The sequence below is a fragment of the Dasypus novemcinctus genome, chromosome 18 (assembly GCF_030445035.2).
Source record: "Dasypus novemcinctus isolate mDasNov1 chromosome 18, mDasNov1.1.hap2, whole genome shotgun sequence".
Lineage (NCBI taxonomy): Eukaryota > Metazoa > Chordata > Mammalia > Cingulata > Dasypodidae > Dasypus > Dasypus novemcinctus.
The window spans coordinates 58883514-58900924 of NC_080690.1; the positions used below are offsets into that span (position 1 = coordinate 58883514).

Genomic DNA, 17411 nt, shown 5'->3' on the forward strand with positions numbered 1-17411 from the left:
GGGTGCAAAGCAACCGAAAAAAGCCAGTAATCTGATAGAAGAATGGGGGTGGACGTCTATTCCAATTGGCAATTGCTCGGTGCCGCTGCAATTCCCCTCAACACTTGGCATTATCCAGTTTTCTAAATTTTACAGATTAATGGACATTAAATGACAGCTCACTGTTGTTCTAATTTGCACCTTTCTGATTACTTCTTATTTTGAGCATTTCCTAATGTGCCAATGAAGAATTTGGGTTTCCTCTTCTCTCAATTTCCTGTTTCTACCCTCGCCTATTTTTCTATCAGGGATGCTTAGTGATGTTGACTTGCAGGAGTTCCTTGTAGCTTTTGATAAGTAATTTTAATCACTTATCAATTTTATTTTATTTTAAATTTTTTTTTCAAGATTTATTTATCCCCGCCTCCCATTGTTTCGTGCTTGCTGTCTGCTCTGTGTCCATTCGCTGTGTGTTCTTCTGTGTCTGCTTGTCTTCTCTTTAGGCAGCACCAGGAACCGATCCTGGGAGCTTCCAGAGTGGGAGAGAGGTGCTCAATTTTTTACGCCACCTCAGCTCCCTGGTCTGCTGCATTTCTCATTGTCTCTCTTCTGTGTCTCTTTTTATTTTGTCATCTTGCTGTGCCAGCTCTCCACGCAGGCCAGCTTGCTTTCACCAGGAGATCCCAGGAATTGAACCCTGGACCTCCCATATAGTAGGTGGGAGCCCAATTGCTTGAGCCATATCCACTTCCCACTATTCAATTTTAGATGTTGCCAGTATCTTCTCCCATTCTGTTCATTAAATATCAACTTTATCTAGAATGATGGCTTTCATTCTTTCAAAACAATCAAAGACATCCGTTTTTTGCACTATGGTTTGTACTTTTGAAGATTTGTTGTAGAAGTCCTTCCCCCACCCTCAGTCACCGCTCCTGCTATCTCTGGCTGCATAACAAGCGACCCTAAACTTGGAGGCAGGAAACAGCCTTCCTTTACTATGTTTCTCACTCGTGGTTCTGGGAGTGATTGGGCTCCGCTGAGCAGCTCGGCACTTGGCGTGTCGTACCCCTGGGCTCTCCCTCCAGGTTTTCTCATGCCCATGTCTGGCAGGAATGTGGACTGCGGCTAAAACACCTCCTCACGGCCTCTCCATGGGCCTCGGGCTTCCTCGTGACGGCTGGGTTCCAACAACAAGAATCCCAAGAGGACCAAGCAGAAGGCTTTTTGACTTAGCTCCAGAAGTTTTCAGCGCTACATGCATCACACTCTTCGTTAGCAGCAAGTCACTAAGCCTGGTCCACATTCAAGACAAGGAGAATTAGACCTCAGCTTTTTTTTATTAAATTTTTTTCAATTGTGGTAACATACATATAACATGAAATTTCCCATTTTAACCACATTCATGTGTACAATTCCATGATACGAATTATATTCACAATATTGTGCAACATCACCACCATTCATTGTGAAAACATTTTCATATTCCCAAACAGAAACTCTGTAACCAGTAAACAATCTCTCCCCATTCCCCCACCCAGCTACAATTTTCACCTCTGTGAACTTGGATATTCTAGATTTTTCCATATAAGTGCAATCATACAATATTTGGCCTTCCTCTTTGGCTTATTTCATGTAGTATAATGTTTTCAAGTTTCATCCATGCTGTAGCATGTATCAGAACTTCGTTCCTTTTTAAGGCTAAGTAATACTCCATTTATGGATATGTCGCATTTTGTTTTTCCACTCATCTGCTGATGGACACTTAGATTGCTTCCACCTTTTGGCTATTGTGAATAATGCTCCTATGAACATTTGTGTACAAGTTTTTGTTTGAATATATGTGTTTTTTATTTTGTTTTGTTTTTTGAGGTACCAGGGACTGAACCCAGGACCTCGTATGCAGGAAGCTGGCACTCAACCACTGAGCCACATCAGCTCCCTTGTTGTTTTCTTTCTGTTTGTCTGCTTGTTGTTTGTTTTCGTTTTTAGGAGGCACCGGGGACCAAACCTGGGACCTCCCTTGTGGGAGGCAGGTGCCCAACTGCTTGAGCCACACCCTCTCCCCCTGAATCTATGCTTTTAATTCTTTGGGGTATATACCTAGGAGTAACATTGCTGGTTCTTATGGTAATTCTGCATTTAACCTTTTGAGGAGGTGCTGGTCTGTTTACCACACTGACTGCACCATTTTACATCTCCTCCAACAGCACATGAATGTTTGTGTTTCTCCGCATCCTTGCCAATACTTGGTAGCTTGCATTTTCTAAATAACAGCCATCCTAGTGGGAATGAAGTAGTATGTCATTGTGGTTTTGACTTGTATTTCCCCAAGAGCTGATGATGAAGAGCATCTTTCCATGTGCTTATTGGTCATTTGTGTATCTGTGGAGAAATGTCTACTCAAGACCTTTGCCTATTATAAAATTGGGTTGCTTGTCTCTCAGTTGTTGAACTGCAGGTAGACAAAACCTTTTTTTTTTTAAGGTTTATTTTTCATTTATTTCTCTCTCCTTTCCCCTCCCCCACCAGTTGTCTGATCTCCGTGTCCATTTGCTGTGTGTTCTTCCATGTCCGCTTGTATTCTTGTCAGTGGCCCTGGGAAAATATGTCTCTTTTTTGTGGCACCATCTTGCTGCGTCAGCTCTCTGTGTGCGTGGCGCAACTCCTGAGCAGGCTGTGCTTTTTTCGCACAGGGCAGCTCTCCTTATGGGGCACACTCCTTGTGCGTGGGGCTCCCCTACGCAGGGGACACCCCTGCAGGGCACGGCACTCCTTGCGCACATCAGCACTGCGCATGGGCCAGCTCACCACATGGGCAGGAGGCCCTGGGTTTGAACCCTGGACCTCCCATATGGTAGGTGGACGCACTATCAGTTGAGCCAAATCCGCTTCCCAACAAAACCTTTTGATGGGAGGGACTTCAGAGAATTTGTGGACATGTCACTTTCTTTCATTAATGCCATAGTTTTACCCTTTGCATTTCATCTAGGCCTTTATTTCATCTGGAATCTATCTTCGGTATGTGGTGTCAGGGAGGGATCCATTTCTTTTTCTTCATAGTGTGAGCCAGTTTTCCCAACGCCATCTACCAAACGATCTACCTTTTCTCCAGGGAAAGGTGGAGCCCCTCCACGGCTCCCACACATCCCTGGGTAGACCTGGTGGGCCTGCCCGCGAGCACTCGTTCTGGTCATTTGGTGTATACATCTGTTCTTGCACCAAGACCACATGGTTTTTATTACTCTGGCTTTGCAGTATATTTTAATATTTGGTAGAAAAAGTCCTCCTCTTTTTCCTTTTGAGTATTGACTTAGCCATTTATACACCCTTGTTCCTCCTTATATATTGCATAAAATAGGTTTACCAAGTGTCTCAAAAAATCCATATGGAATTTTGAATTGCTTTGAGTTTAGAGAGAACTTGCATCTGCTATTCAAGCGCATGGAAGGTCTCTCTCTTTTTTTCCCCCAGAAAATCTTCAGTATCCTTTATTGGCATTTTAATGTTTTCCCTGTCGTCCTTGATTTATTTTTTATTTTTTATTTTTTTAAGGTACTGGGGGATTGAACCTAGGACCTTGTATTTGGGAAGCCAGGCACTCAGCCACTGAGCCACCACATCGTCTTCCCTCAGTTGTTATTTTTTTCGTTTGTTTTGCTTTTTCTTTTTTCAGGAGGCACGGGAACCCCTCACGTGGGAAGTTGGCGCTCAACCGCTTGAGCCACTTCTGCTCCCACACACGTCCTTCACTAAGTCCATTGTTAGATACTTTATAGTTTTTATTGCTACTGAGAACAGCGTATTTTAAAATTATATTTTAATTTGTTGTTACTGTAGTAGCAAAACGGTATTGATTTTTGTAGGCTGCTCTTATAGCAACTGTCATAATAATCCCTTCACTAAGAGCTTTCCTGCCCTTTTTTATGAGGGTGAGAAGTATTTCTCAATCAATTTAGCCCATTATGAATATCAATAATATCATTATTACAAGCCCAATTCTAATATTTAGAACCCTAATTAGCAAAGCCTCCGGCGTTGATCGGAGGTGAAAACGGGCGAAGGCTTTGCAGCTACCTGTGGAGCCTGCTCTTTGAACACACCGCTAGAGCAGGAGCGGCCTCGGGCGCAGTTTAGGACCAGCCGACATCGCCAGGAGGCGCTGTGGCCCCACTTCTACCCGAGGAGGGTCCCCGAGCGCGGGCGAGGGAATGTGCCGCGAGGGGGCGCTGTTGCGCGGCGAACGCCCACTGTTTGCTGGGTGCTTCCAGAAACATGTCTTTAAGAGGTAACCGGGGATTGAACCCAGGACGTCCAGAGCGGCCGGCCGGCGCTCAAACCGCTGAGCTGCACACCTGCTCCCCGTAGCGCGGTTCTAGGCTGCAGGCACACTGTAAGCGCTGCCCGAGGCAGGCGAGGAGCTAATAACCTGAGGGTGCACTGTGTAGACAGACAATAAATAAAATAGATCATTTCAGGGTGTAATAAAGTCTATGAAGAAAACAAATCAGGGCGAGAAGATGGAGAGAGCCTGGGGGTGCTCCTGAGAGAAAAGGGGCAAGAGCTCGCTGAGATTGTGGGGGACCAGCGCGCCAGGTGGAGGAACTAGAGAATGAAGTGTTAGGGGGGCCTGGACGAAGCGGGCCTGGCGCACGTGAGCAGGGAAGGGGACCCAGCGTGGGCCCAGGGGGGAGAGGGGAGGGCGAGTCAGGGGGGTGGGGGTAGGGGTAGGGGTGGAGTGGAGTGGGGGTAGGGGTGGGGCGTGAAGGGCCCCAGGCCTTCCTTCCGGGAGGACCTCGGCTTTTATTGAGAGCCAAGGGCAACCTGCTCCCCCCACCCCCCTAGGGCTGGGACGCAGAGAGGAGAGAGCTCAGTCCTTAAATGCAAATGTAAGGCGGAGGGCAGTGTTTGCCGGGCCTGCCTTGTGGGTAAGAAAAAGGGAAAAAGGGGAAATAACCTACAGATTCAGGCGTGTTTGTATTTGCCTAGGGAAACCCTGGGACCACATCAAGAAATTGATAACGACGGTGAACCATGGAGGAAGAGGAAGAAGGAGACCTAGGATGAGTGAGAATGAAAGTGTCTTCTGGCGCCCAGAGGAACCCAGTGAGATCAGGGACGCTGCGACCTTTGGGTTTTCCATGTCAGAGGGCCTGAATTTGGCGTTCTCCAGGGGCATCTCACTGGTCAGAGATGGTGGCTGTAGGCGCAAATGCTGAGGTTGATACCGCAATGCGCCGGGCACTAGTCTACATTCAGTACGTATATTGAGTCATTTAAACCTCACGACACCCTGGGAAGTAAGTATTATTATAATCATCTTCATTTTACAGAAGCACAGAAAGGTTAAGTGACTTGCTCAAGGTCACACAGCTGAGAAGTAGGACTGATGGCATTTGAATTCAGGCAGTTTACCTTGAGTCCACACTCTTTACTAGGCTCTGCTGCCTCCCGATTGTTTTATTGTAGCCTTGTCCCCAGTTAAATCACATTACCCACTAGACGATATCTTAGAAGGCTGCAAGTAGTCACTCACACCTTAGTATGAATCACCGACCTCTCCCCACCACTGAAAACGAACACCGATGGTTGCTATAATTTATAGAAGCACATAGAGAAGAAAAGGAAAAAAAAAATAGAAGCACATAGTGTAGGAGTTGAACAGAGAGCTGAGGGTGGAGCTCAACACCGCCACTTCCCAGCTGTAGGACTCTTGGCAAGTGACATTCCTGATCTAGGCCTCGGTTTCCTCATCTGGGAAGCCCTCACTTGCCACATGAGGAAAACGAGGTGCAGAAAGGCCCACTCCGTAGCACACCCAGGACTCTAGAACCCGGGCTTTGGGCAGTGCTCCAAACCACCTCCAAAGAAGAGGAACCTGGGGCGGCTCTGTGAGGGAAGTGCAAAGAGCCCTAGGCCCGCGTGGGAAGTCCCCGCGCCCTGGGATCTAGGAGGAGCCACGTGGAGGGAGGAGGCGCTTGAAGTCTTAGAGGCCTGTCTGCGCAGGGACGGGAGGTCACCTGAAAGGCTGGGCAGGTCGGGGGCCCCAGATACTCTCCTTCAGCAAGGGCATCTTCTCTTCCCGCCAGACTGGCACTCAGACACTCTGGGATGGGTGCCCGGTCCTGGCAGAGCCACTGGGGCCAGAGACCCCAGCTTCCCTCAGTGGAGGCGAGGGGGCTGCGCTCGCCTGGGAGGATACCCCAGCTCCAGCGGCCACAGCCCCGCCCCTCTCCTGACTGCTCTCCATGGGACCCCCGGTGCTGCCAGTCCAGTTGTTAGATGATGCAGTACTTCCACAGCCACTACCCACTTCTAAGGCCCCAGCCTCTCCTCTGAGGCCCTCCAGACTTCTCCATGCCCCAGCGCTAAAGGATTAGCCCTGGCTCTGGGAGACCATTGTTCATCCCAATTGGCCGATGCCCCTGGTAATATATGGTCTCTCCGCTGGCCCAGCCCCAGTATCAACCCTTTCCCCTCTTAAGTTCAGAGTCCTCAAATATTGGTATCCATTTCACACAAACTCTTATACATCCTTCAAAGCCCTGCCTCGATGTGACCTTCTTCAGGAAGCCCTCCTGGATTTCTTCACACACACCCCAAGAGTGTATGGCTCCTCCCAACCCTTCAGCTCCCACGTGTCTTGGGGCACTCAGCACACTTGGCGCTGACCTTCCACATACAAGTCCATCTCGCCCACCAGTGGGTAAGCACCTTGATTCCAGGGACCGCCTGCCTGTCCTCGTGGCCTCGATACCAACGGCCACACCAAGCACACAGGACACGCCCAGTACGTTCTCACGGAGCGGGTGAATGCTTGCTCGCTGTCGACCACCTAAGGCGAGGTGGTATTGGCCACTTTCAGTTGTGCATGTCTCCACCAGCCTAGGGACCGTGGACCTCATTCCCACAGGAGCCCTGCGCCGCCCCCACGCGGGGGCCCCTGCTGGCTGGCTCTGGGCCAAGGCTGGGAGGCCGTGAGGACAGGATGTGGGTCCTGGAGGCGCCGGGTCAGCAGGGCTTGTTCTCATGCTCCCGGCGGCCGAGAAGTGAGGCTCCATCTGGCAGGGCCAGCTGCGGGCGCAGGCCGCGTGTCAGCCCCGCAGGAGAGGGAGCTTGACCCGGCGGGGGGTGGGGGGGGAGCTGGGGGCGGCCGGGGTGACAGGGAGAGAACAGCCACGCGGTGTTATTGTTACAGAGACCATTAAATACAACTTATACACAAGCCCGGGTGGGGCCGGGAGAGTGGAGGGGACCCCGGGCGGCGCGGGTCAGGGGGGCGCGGTGCGGGCCCGGTCCTGGCGGGGGCTCAGGCTGCGGCCGTCGGAGCTGTCGGCGCGGCTGGGCTGGAGGGGGCCCGGCTGCTTGTGGAGGCCGCGCAGCTTGGCCAGAAGCTCCTGGACGAAGTCCTGAGGGGAGGGCGCGGGGAGCTGAGAATGCGGGGCGGTGGGGCACCCCTGCCTCGGGCGGCCCCGCCCCTCCGGCCCCCACGGCTCCTTCCCCCACGGCCTGCTTGGCAGGGGGGGAGCTGAGGGGGAGGGAGGGCCGCGGGGGGCGGGGGCGGGAAATGAGGCAGCGCGGGAAAGGGAGACCAACGTGCAGAGAGAGGCAGACAGAGCGACGGGACAGACAGAGAAGCAGAGAGGCGCCAGGAGGGCCAGCGGACAGGGGAGCCCTGGGAGCAGACAGACAGGGAGGGATGGGGAGGCCGCGACGCGGGGAGGCGTGGAGAGGGTTCTCAGGCCCAGCCACCACCAGGAGGGTCCCCAGGGACCGGCTGGGCCGACAGGCACGGGGTGACGTTTGTCCCTCAGGCAGCCCAGAGCTAGTCAGAGGAAGGCGAATGTTTTTCCCTTTTAAAGCAGGAAAGGAAGTGGGAGGGGCTGGGCGGCTCAGCTCCAGGCCTGGAAGGACTGGGGTGGCCAAGGGCTGGGGACAGGAGCCCCTAGGGCGGGCGGGGGGGGGCTGGGGACAGGAGCCCCCAGGGCGGGGGGGGGTGGTGGTGGCGCAGGGGCGGACAGGGGGGAGCCAGTGAGAAGCTGGGTCCACGGCTCCGGTGGCCGCAGGAGAAAGAAAGAAAAGAGACAGATGGGGGAGTGCCTCAGCTGGGCGGGGGGAGCGGGGTCCCGCAGCAGATGGGGGGAGAGGAGCCAGGGAGACAAAGCGGGGACCAGAACAGAGCGGGAGACGAAGGTTGCTGGTCCCCTGGGCGCGGCCAGCGCCCTCCCTCCTCCCCAGAGATCCCCCCTTGCGTTGCCAGCAGGGCCTATAGTGGGCGAGGGAAAACTCACCTCTGTGGGGTTCATGCAGGACTTCAGAAGTCCCTAAAAACACCCCCCAAAAAGAGAAAATAGGACCTGATTAACATTTATCCCCCTTCCAGCACCTTCCCTTTCCCAGCAAAGCCCCAATGCAGTGAGACAAATAGAAGTTAGACCCCAGGGTGGACTTCCCACCTGACTTCAAGGGAGGAGCACAGCCTGAGGGCCTTATAGAGCAACTGGGGGCAGGGTTGTGACAAGAAACCAGATACCGGGACCAGCACTAGGTACAGAGATGCAAAAGTCACTTAGCATTTCCCGCCTCTTGGACAAAATAGGCATCAGGGAGAAAATGCAGCCAGCTGCAGGGTATGCTCCCAGCCCCGCCTCTTCAGAGCTGCGTGACCCTGGGCAAGTCATTTCCCTCATCTGGGAAAGGGAGAGAATCATAGCACCTACTTCATAGGGTCTTGTGAGGATTAAAGGGGTTAATAAGTATAAAGCAATTGAAATAGCACCTGGCACATAGTAAGTGCTCAGTAAACTGGCACAGTAAACTGTTAACTGTTTGTAAGGAGGGTGCCAGGTGGGGGAATAGGGGGCCGCCTCCTCCCTTCCCCCCACCTACCTGGATTTTCCTTCTTCTGTCCTCTTCACTCTCTAATTCCAAGAATTCATCGATGTTGACCTCATCAGGCATGTCTGCCTCCTGGAGAGGGGGAGGGAGGGAGGTCAGAGGTCCCCCTTTGTCCAGCTGGCCAGTTCCGGAGCAATAATGTGGCAGTCAGAGACGGCGCGGCTGAAGCGCGACATCTGTGCCTTGGGGGAGGGGTGACAGATGGGTTGACAGGGGCCCGGGGGCCTGAACCAGCCCGGATGCCTGGGCCCTGGGCGCCGGGAGCCCCGAGTCTGGCACGGGTCTCCCTCTTGGCCCCAGTGCCCATAGCGGGAAACAGGCCTGGTCCAGTCTTGGAATGTCAGATTCTGGGATGCAGGAGAGGGGCTGGCTCTGTCCTTTCAAGGAAAACTCTAAGCAGGAGGTGTGGGGGAGTTTGTAGGCAGGCGGGCCAGGCACAGGAAGGGAGGGGGGGGCTCAGGCCAGACCCTCCCCACCCCGGGCCCAAAGTGCCACCCAGTGAACTGGCAGTCCTGGGAGATCACTGCAGAGGACCCCCAAGGGGGGCGGGTGGGGTGAGTCCTGAGCCCAGCTTTGAGGGGGGCTCCTAGTGTGGCCTCTTGGGGTGGCAGCGCCAACGCCGGCTGGCTCAGGACTCCTGCAGGGGACAGGACCCAGCTGTCGGAATCACAGATCCCTGAGGCTACAGATTCTTAAGACCCCACCCCGGAGTCCAGTCACCAGGCATTGCACGGCTGCAGGGCAGGGCAGGGCGGTCCCAGGTTTGTGTGTAAAAAAGGATCAGCAAAGGCCTGGGGCATCCAACCCAGGGTCACACGCCTTGACATCCCTTCTGGAGCCAGAGCCTGATGCCAAGGGTCCAGGCTTGGCCTGAGGGTCCAGAAGTGGGTGGCACCATGTGGATGACTCAGGAACGGGGCCGTGGGCCTGTGGGTGTGAGACGTGAGGCTGTAACTCGTGTGCTGGTCTCCCACTGTCAGGTGTCCTCAGCTAGCTGTCACGTTCACCGTCCGGGCAGGACCTCATAACATGCCACCTACCGCGAGCAACTGGATTGGTGTGTCCTCCTGCCTGAGCCAGCATGTGTCTGAGGACAGAGGGACCCGCCTCACGGCAAGGGGTCACGGCTTCCGCCACTGTGCGCTGCGCTAAGTAAGGCCTTGGCATGCCTGGCTGTGCCTCGTGGACGCGTGAGGTGCTGTGTGTGTCTGTGTGTCCGTGTGTGCTGTGTCCGTCTGAGTTCTGCTGTGGCCATCGGGTACCTGTGACTGCGTGTGGCAGTACGTGCGTGTCGTAGCAAGCGTGACTCCAAGTAGAGACTCAAGTGGACGAAGACCCGTGTCAATACATGTGGCTGCGGTGGCGCCCCTGTGTGTCCGGGGGCAGAGCCGGACGTGTCCAGAGCGCCTGCCGTTGTATGTCCCGGTGGAGTGGCTGTCGCATCTGCCGTGTGTTTGTGTGCCGTTAGTGCTGGCCTGGGGGAGGCTAAAGATGGGCACAACTCTAGTCATTTTCTGTCCAAGGGTAGCTACGGTTCGTATCATCTTGCCTGCGTGAGTCGCTGTGGCTTGTGCGGTATCTGTGAAGAGTGGAATCTGGCGGCATTTTGTTGGACTGGGCGTGTGTCTGCACAGGGCTGTGCTGTTTGTTGTGCTTGTGGGGCCGTAAGAGCTGTCCACCTGTAAGTGAGGACAGCTTGTGTCCCGGTGGGGCTGTGCGTGGCCGCTGCTTCTGTTGGCGTGTCACTGTGCGTGCATCCGCGCGCTGTGGCTTCCTCGGCCTTGTCCCTGCACGGTTGCAGCCCTCGGGTCACCATGTCTATGTTTGGCTCTGACGCTCCCGCCTCCCCCACCCTTCCTCCAGCTATGGCCGCTGTGCTCCCGCTCCCCACCCTGGCCTCCTCGGCGGGGATGGTACACCCCCGGCCCTGCCCAGGTGTTGGGACACGTCTCTGCGGACCCGTGTGTGTGCGTGTCTCTCTGTCCACAACCAGCGGCCACAGGGTGCGCACGGCCAGGCTGGCGAGTGCCTGGCCCCGGGGCGGGAGACTCGCTGTGCGGCCGAGGCTGCGGGGGCACCAGCGAGCGTGCACCCAGGGACCCCCAGGAAGCAGGATCCCCTCCACGCCCCCTCCGGCCCGCCTCCGCTCACCCGGCCCCGGAACAGCTCCTCCAAGCGCCCGTCGATCCACTTCTCCACGTCCAGCCGCCGCTGCAGCTCCCGCCGGTCGTACTTGACGGTGACGCGCGCGTGCCGCTTCTGCAGCCCGCGGGGGCTGCCCTCGGGCCCGCGCGCCCGCGCCGGCGACTGCAGCTTGCTCAGCACGCGCTTGCCCAGCCGCTGCGCTGCCATCGCCTCGCCCCGGCCCCGGCGCCGCGCAGTGGCCCCGCGCCCCCGCCGGAGGCGCCTCTTTACAGGCGGGGCGGGGCCGGCCGGGGGCGGGGGCTCGCCGGGGGGCCGGCCCCGCCTCTGCCACGCCCGGCCTCAGTTTCCCCTCCTGCAGCGCGGGTACAGGCCGCTGCGCCGGCTTGGAGTCCGGAGTCTTGCACCTTTCGGGTCCCGGCGCGGTCCAAGAGCCCCGGGCCGGGTCCCGGGGTCTGGGGCTCCCAGAGCTGGATCCCGGGGGGGCGGGTCCCGGCACTGGCTCTCGGGGACCCGGCTCCCGACGCCCTCTGGCGGCCGCGGGGGCCGGTGCAGGAGGCCCCGGGCTGCCTTCGCGGCAAGGCTAGGTCAACCGTAGTCCTAGGAGCCGCCTTTTGTTCGTTTTTCCATTCATTCCCTCATCCATTATTCACCTCATCTATTCACTCACCCGATTCAACAAATACTGCCGAGTGCCTGCTGTGTACCAGGCACTGTTCTATGCACGAGGATTAGAACTATGAACAAAACAGACAAGCAAAGTACTCGTGGAGTTAAATATATTCTTGTGGTGGAGACAGTCAATAAACATAATAAATAGTAGTACATTATATCGTTTATTAGAATATGGAGAAATATAATCCGGAAAGGGGGAAATGGAGGGTGGGGTTGCAATTTTGGCTAGAATGCCAGGGAAACTCCTTACCCCACAGTAGTCTTTCCACTTTTATTTTATTTTTTTAAAGATTTATTTTATTTCTCTCCCCTCCCCCAGTTGTCTGTTCTCTGTGTCTCTTTGTTGCGTATTTTTCTTTGTCTGCTTCTGTTGTTGTCAGCAACATGGGAATCTCTGTTTCTTTTTGTTGCGTCATCTTGTTATGTCAGTTCTCCATGTGTGCGGCGCCATTCCTGGGCAGGCTGCACTTTCTTTTGCTCTCAGCGGCTCTCCTTGCAGGGCGCATTCCTTGCACATGGGGCTCCCCTACGCAGGGACACCCCTGCGTGGCTCGGCACTCTTTGAGCGCATCAGCACTGCGCATGGGCCAGCTCCACACGGGTCAAGGAGGCCGGGGGTTTGAACCGCGGACCTCCCATGTGGTAGATGGACACCCTAACCACTGGGCCAAGTCCGCTTCCCTCTTTCCACTTTTAAATACAAGCAGTAAAAATGATACTTTAGGGAAGTGGGCTTGGCCCAGTGGTTAGGGCGTCCATCTACCACATGGGAGGTCCGCGGTTCAAACCCCCGGCCTCCTTGACCCGTGTGGAGCTGGCCCATGCGCAGTGCTGATGCGCGCAAAGAGTGCCGAGCCACGCAGGGGTGTCCCTGCGTACACCCTGTAAGGAGAGCTGCCCAGCGCGAAAGAAAGTGCAGCCTGTCCAGGAATGGCGCCGCACACACAGAGAGCTGACATAACAAGATGACGCAACAAAAAGAAACACAGATTCCCAGTGCTGCTGATAAGGATAGAAGCAGTCACAGAAGAACACGCAGTGAATGGACACAGAGAGTAGACAACTGGGGGAAGAGGGAAAGGGGAGAAAAATAAAAAATTTAAAAATCTTAAAAAAAAAAAACCAAAATGATATTTTAAAACAGAAATTTGTCCATATCCCTCCTCTGCTTAAAACTGTCCATAATTAGGCAATGGTTTCTTAGAGATGACACTAAAAACACAAGCAACAAAAGAAAAAAGAGATGCATTGGATACCATCCAAATTTAAAACTTTTGTGCTTCAAAGGAAACCTTCAAGAAAGTAAAGCTGCAACCCACAGAATGGGAGAAAACATTTGCAAGTCATATATCTACTATATGGGACTTGTATCTAAAATATATAAAGAACTCCCATAACTCCATTTGAAAAAGATGAATAACCCAATTTATATATGGGCCAGGGAAGTTTATGTATCTCAAGAGACTGAGCTCCTGCCTACCACATGGGAGGTCCCTGGTTCAGTTCCTGGTGCCTCCCAGAGAAGACAGCGAGCTGGCTGGCAGGCACAGCAAGCTGATGCAACAAGAGATACAAGAAGAAAAACATAATGAGACACAACAAAGCAGGGAGCAGAGGTGGCTCAAGCAATTAGGCACCTCCCTCCCACATCGGAGGTCCCGGATTTGTTATCCAGTGCCTCCCAAAGAAACAAGGAAGATGAACAGACATAGTAAGTGCAAAACAACAAGAGCGTGGGAGAAATAAATAAACAAAATAAATCTTTTAAAAAATGGTCCACATTTCTCTAAAGGAGATATACAAATGGCCAGTAAGCCCATGAAAAGATGCTCAACATCATTCTCCATTAGGGAAATGAAAATTAAAACCACAAGGAGGTACCCCTTCTCACCCACTAGGATGGCTATAATAAAAAAAATACAGATAATAGTAAGTGTTGGGATGAGGATACGGAGAAATTTGAACCCCCATACACTGATGGTGGGAATCTAAAATGGTCAGCCTCTTTGGAAAACAGTCTGGCATGACCTCAAAAGGTTAAACATAGAATTGACATATGACCAGTAATTCCGGTCCTAGGAATATATCCAAAAGGATTGAAAGCATCTGTTCAAAGAAAGACTTGTAGATGAACATTCATAACATCATTGTTCATCATAGATAAAAAGTGGGAACTCAAGTGTCTATCAACTGATGAATGACTAAAGTATAGCATATTCATATAATGGAATATTATTTGGCAATAAAAAGAAATGAAAAACTGGTGCATGCTACAACGTGGGTGAATCTTGAAAACATGCTAAATGAAAGACGCCAGACACACAAGGCCATGTTGTATGATTCCATTCATGTGAAAAGTTCAAACTCGGCAAGCGCATAGAGACAGAGAGTCGATTAGTGGTTGCCAAGGTCTGGGACAATTGGGAGGACTGGGGAATGACGGCTAATGGGAATTTAGTTTGTTTTGGGGATGAAGAAAATGTTTTAAAATGGATTGTGTGGAAGCAGATGTGTTCAAGCAATTGAGTTCCCACCCACCACATGGGAGGTCCCGGGTTCAGTTCCCAGGGCCTCCTGAAGAAGATGAGCAAGAGAGCGAGCTGATATGACTGGCTGGTGCAGCAAGCTAGCCAAACAAGATGATGCAACAAAGAGATGCGGGAGGGAAACGGACTTTGGCCCAGTGGTTAGGGCGTCCGTCTACCATATGGGAGGTCCGCGGTTCAAACCCCGGGCCTCCTTGACCCGTGTGGAGCTGGCCATGCGCAGTGCTGATGCGCGCAAGGAGTGCCGTGCCACGCAAGGGTGTCCCCCGCGTGGGGGAGCCCCACGCGCAAGGAGTGCGCCCGTGAGGAAAGCCGCCCAGCGTGAAAAGAAAGTGCAGCCTGCCCAGGAATGGCGCCGCCCACACTTCCCGTGCCGCTGACGACAACAGAAGCGGACAAAGAAACAAGACGCAGCAAATCGACACCAAGAACAGACAACTGGGGGAGGGGGGGAAATTAAATAAAATAAATAAATCTTTAAAAAAAAAAAAAAAAAAAGAGATGCAGGAGGAAAAACACAGTAAGAAACATAACGAAGCAGAGTGGAGGCGACTCAAGTGATTAGGTGCCTTCCATTATTGGAGGTCCCTGGTTTAGTTTCAGTGCCTCCTAAAAAGAAGACAAGCACACAGCGAGTGCAACAATGGGGGGGGGCGGGGAATAAATAAATCTTTTAAAAAAATAAAATATAATGGACTGTGGTGATGGTTTTAAATATACTAAAACCCATTGACTTGTATACTTTAAATGAGTGAATTGTATAGTATGTGAATTATATCTCAATAAAGCTGTTACAAAAAATAAAATAAAACACAATCCATAAGCCCCCATTGCCCTGAGGCTAAAGGCAAAACTTCTTAGTTCAGCATTCAGAGATCTGCCAGGCACCATCTCACCTCAGTGCCTTTGCACTAACAGTTCCCTCTGCCAGGAAAGCTCTTCCTCTAGAATATCAACAAGGCTGACTCCCTCATCTCCCTCAGGTGTCACCTGGTCAGCAAGGTACTCCCTGACCACCCTATTTCATGGTACAAGTCCCATGCCCCTTTTACCCATAACATGTATCGCATTGTACATAATTTATTCATCTTATTTATTGTCTGTTTCCCACCTAATGGTAGACCAAAGGGGAGGTCGTGGGAGTGGCCCACCCCAGGTGCAGGCACAAAGAGAGTGCACTGTCTGGAGAGGATTTAAAAACGATAAAACTGACCCCAAAATTGATCTGCTTTTTATTATTACCATGTGCTGTCAATTCTAAACAGTGTCAGTGATAAAATAATCGCCTCTCCCCCTGGGAAAAATCTTTCGTTGGTCTATGTTCTAAACAATTGGTGCATTACTGTTGAGTTTTCATAATATATATGTGAGCTTCCAATTAGATAGTTCTATTACTCTGTCCTTTAAGAAACGTTGTATTTGTATCAGTTTGTTTGTTTGTTTTAAGGTACTCGGGACCTAGTTAGTGAGAAGCCGGCCCTCAACTGAGTCACATGGGCTCCCCTGAGTTGGTTTTTTCATCTGTTTTGCTTGTTGTTTGTATTAGGAGGCACAGGAACTGAACCTGGGACCTTCCATGTGGGAAGCAGGCACTTAACTGCTTGAGCCACATCTGCTCCCTGCATTAGTTCTGTAATGCTGTGAAGTGGCTTAAAACAACACACATTTGGGGAAGCAGGCTTGGCCCAATGGATTGGGCGTCCACCTACCACATGGGAGGTCCGCGGTTCAAACCCCGGGCCTCCTTGACCCGTGTGGAGCTGGCCCATGTGCAGCGCTGATGCGCACAAGGGGAGCCCCACGTGCAAGGAGTGCACCCCGTAAGGAGAGCCGCCCGGCATGAAAGACAGTGCAGCCTGTCCAAGAATGGCGCTGCGCACATGGAGAGCTGATGTAGCAAGATGACACAACAACAACAAAAAGAGACACAGATTCCCGTGCCGCTGACAACAGAAGCAGACAAAAGAACATGCAGCAAAATGGACATAGACAATGGGCGGGGAGGGGAGAGAAATAAATAAAAAATAAATCTTAAAAAAAAAAAACATTTATTATCTCACAGCTCAGGAGTCTGGGCATGACTTCGCTGCGTCTTTGCTGCAGGGTCTCACCAGGCTGCAATCCAGGTGGCAGCTGGGGCCACGGTCTCACCTGAAGCTCAGCTGGGGAAAGACTGGCGTCCACGCTCTGCCGTGTGTTGGCAGAGTTCGGCTCCTTGCCACTGTAAGAATGCGGGTGCCATTTTCTTGCTGGCTGTCAGCCAGGATCACTCTTAGCTCCTAGAGGCCACTCACAGTCTCTTGCCACATGTTGTTTCCCTTAGGTTCTCTCACAACACGGCAGTTTCCTTCTTCAAAGGCCAACCACGGAGACTCTCTTGCTAAACTGCTATGACAGAATTTTATATAATGTGACGTAATTGTGGGAGTGGCATTCATCACCTTTGCTATAGTTTATTGGCTAGAAGTCACAGGTCCTGCTCACCCTCAAGGGCAAGGGATTACAAGGCCTGAACACAGCGGCTGCCCTGGGATCTGTTCTCCACAGTATCCTATTTGGAGAAATCCAGGTATCTCTGATGAATTTATATTGAAAATAAGTTTAAGTAAGTTCATACAGTGTGGGATCATTTGGGCTCACATCAGATGGTATGAGTCTCCAATCCCCTTGATTCTACATAGTCTTGTATTTAAACAGTAAATTGGAAATAAAAATTATAGCACAGTGATCATAAAGATAAAGAAACTATTCTGGGAAGCGGATTTGGCCCAACAGATAGGGCGTCGCCTACCACATGGGAGGTCCAGAGTTCAAACCCAGCGCCTCCTGATTCATGTGATGAGCTGGCCCATGTGCAGTGCTGATGCGTGCAAGGAGTGCCGTGCCACGCAGGGGTGTCCCTGCGTAGGGGAGCCCCACACGCAAGGAGTGCGCCCCATAAGGAGAGCCGCCCAGCGCGAAAAAAGCGCAGCCTGCCCAGGAATGGCGCCGCACACACGAAGAGCTGACACAAGATGACGCAACAAAAAGAGACACAGATTCCCACAGAAGAACACACAGCAAATGGACACAGAGAGCAAACAATTGGGGGGGGGGGAGGTGGGGAAGGGGAGAGAAATAAATTTAAAACTCTTAAAAAACTATTCTGTCATTCCATGTATTTCTTTGGAATTT

The 17411-nt window shown here is 52.4% G+C and overlaps 1 protein-coding gene across 1 annotated transcript; it reads right to left on the reverse strand.

Annotated features, from left to right (window-relative positions):
• Positions 1 to 5267: 5267 nt before the first annotated feature.
• PPP1R14A (protein phosphatase 1 regulatory inhibitor subunit 14A) lies at positions 5268 to 11257 on the reverse strand. The gene is made up of 4 exons (XM_058280170.1): positions 11026 to 11257; positions 8866 to 8946; positions 8268 to 8300; positions 5268 to 7385 (listed from the first exon to the last, which is right to left on the reverse strand). Exons 1-4 carry the CDS (start codon positions 11224 to 11226, stop codon positions 7248 to 7250), a joined length of 453 nt encoding a protein of 150 aa, XP_058136153.1. The 5' UTR covers positions 11227 to 11257; the 3' UTR covers positions 5268 to 7247.
• Positions 11258 to 17411: the final 6154 nt, after the last annotated feature.